General features: G+C 36.7%; 1 protein-coding gene across 1 annotated transcript; it reads left to right on the top strand.

The window, feature by feature from the left end:
- Window positions 1–234: 234 nt before the first annotated feature.
- On the top strand, window positions 235–1944 carry LOC135106780 (uncharacterized). Its single transcript, XM_064016085.1, has 2 exons — window positions 235–688; window positions 1006–1944. The coding sequence occupies exons 1-2, from the start codon at window positions 554–556 to the stop codon at window positions 1264–1266; spliced, it is 396 nt and encodes a 131-aa protein (XP_063872155.1). The 5' UTR covers window positions 235–553; the 3' UTR covers window positions 1267–1944.
- Window positions 1945–2337: the final 393 nt, after the last annotated feature.

The following is a 2337-nucleotide window of genomic DNA, read 5'->3' as shown; positions in this document are numbered from 1 at the left end:
AAAGAATTACATCCGCGTATCATCCTCAAGTAAGTAGTCATCATATACTAAATAATGTTCAGTAAGGTCTATCTTACCTGTCTAATAAGTTTGTCTGTCTGTTTACTTATTTATGTGTATTTATTTATCTGGATTTGTGTGTCTATTAATTTATCTGTTTATTTATGTCTATTTACTTATCTGTATATTTCTTATTAATCTATTTATCAATCTATTTATTGATCTTATTTATCTGTATTTATATCTTCCTATATAATTGACTATGTAAACCTTTATTGTCCACTTATTTTTTTTATTACTTTAAGGCAAATGGATTAGTTGAGCGTAGCTAACTGAACTGTTCAAAATCTTCTCCTTCGAACTCTGAGTGATCGACATGAAAACTGGGACAAATGTTTGTACAGTATCTTATTTGCACTAAGGTAAGTAGGTCTAATATCCGGTTAAATGTTAGTACTTGAGGAAAATTCTATATGGTTATTTGGTGTTTCAATTCCATTGTTTCTGTTTTAGATCTACAGTCCAGGCCTCCACGAAGTTTTCACCATTCAAGATGCTGTACGGTCGTGAACCTGTTCTTCCTCTTGATGTGGACCATGAGTTAGCTGATTGTACTTTGAATCTAGACAATCCTGAATTTGAGGAGTCAGACTTCCATGCAACACTCTCAAAGCTTGAAATATTACAGGTAATATTTTTAACGCAAAAGTTATCCTAAACTGTATATATCTAATCTAGGTTTATTTACGTTTTGCCCACCAAGGACTTCTTCATAATAACAGTCACAGTTGTATCTGTATATTATATTTAAGGATATTGTTTTTGAGTACTGTATCAAAGAATTTTCCTTTAAACCTTTGAAATGTTATACCCTAAATTTAATTCTTTATATTATTATACCTTATCCAAACAAGGTTTGGCTAGGTTATGTGGCAGATATACACAAAATAATTTATCCACATATCAAAAATATTGTACTACAACAATTTTTTTTTTATCTTACAGGATGTTGTCTTCAAGAAAGCTGAGGCTAACACTGAACAAGTGCAGGCAGAACTGCAAGCTGATTTTGCAAAGAGGCGATATAAACAAAAGAATTTTATTGTGGGCGACAAGGTGTTGCATTACAATCTTCACAGGGCTGACAGGAAAGGAGGTAAACAAACCAATCCATGGGATGGTCCCTACGAAGTAGCTCAAGTTTGCGAGAAGGGGCTATATTCCCTCATTCGTCCATCAACAAAAGCCCCCTCAAGACTAAAGTAAATGGATGCTACTTAAAGCCTTTCTTTGAAAGACAAACAGAAACTTCAGCACTTGCATCTCCATCATCAAGTGTTCAGATTGTAGACGTTCCGAAAGAGGAGATAACCTACAAGTTCTCGCCATTGACAGTTGCAACACAACAAACTATCTGCTCTCACTCTGGTGGACGTCTAATATTCAAGAAGTCAGGGCCATGTGGGAAAATAAACAAGAGCTTAAAAAACACTAGCAAACCTCTTAATGTAAAAATAATTAAAGGTGATGGAAACTGTCTCTTAAGTGCATTATCGTTTGCCATAACATGAGATGAGGATCAACATACCGTTGTCAGGAGCATGGTTTGTGATTTCATGGCCTGCAATGAAGGGAACAAAGTGGAATACACGTGTAATGATAAGGATGGGGAACAACAACGGAGATATTGGCAGCTGCCAACGTGTTTAATGTTAATATCTGTATGTGGGCAAAGTTTGGGCCAGAACTAACTTGGCATATACACAGGCCAAATGGTAAAGAAGAGGTAAAGGAGTCAATGTATTTAGAAAATGAGTCTGGCGTCCATTGTAATGTAGTTATCAGTGTGTAGGGCTAGTCTTGTAACAAGTTATACATTGTATGGTAACAAGTTATTGTTTGTATGGTAATTAATGTTAATAAAATGTTTTCTCAATTAGCAAATTATGGGAGTCATTTCAACCTGATGGGGAGTCATATGAAACACAGTTTCACTTGTCTGGGAAGTGCTGTCAGACTAGATTCAATTGACTGGGGAGTGCTTTCAAACTAGTTTCAAGTGACTCCGGGAGTCACATTTAGGGGGAGTGTCCTGAAATGTCTACACCGGCCCCACATACTCTACACGATTCTCTGTGGAACCAGTTCCGGAACCGGTTCCGGCAGATCCGCCAGTCCAAGGAATCAATTCCGTGAATACCTAAGTTATCAGTTCCTGCCCACCACTAGTAGCTATCTCAGCCCATGCCCTTCTCTTGTCTTGCAGTTTGGCCCAAATTTTCCTTTAATTATGTCTTTTTGTTCCATAACCAAATTGAGAAGCAAGGCAACTTCATC

The sequence above is a fragment of the Scylla paramamosain genome, chromosome 2, assembly GCF_035594125.1.
Source record: "Scylla paramamosain isolate STU-SP2022 chromosome 2, ASM3559412v1, whole genome shotgun sequence".
In the NCBI taxonomy this organism is placed as follows: Eukaryota; Metazoa; Arthropoda; class Malacostraca; order Decapoda; family Portunidae; genus Scylla; species Scylla paramamosain.
This window is presented reverse-complemented; position numbering and strand designations above follow the sequence as displayed.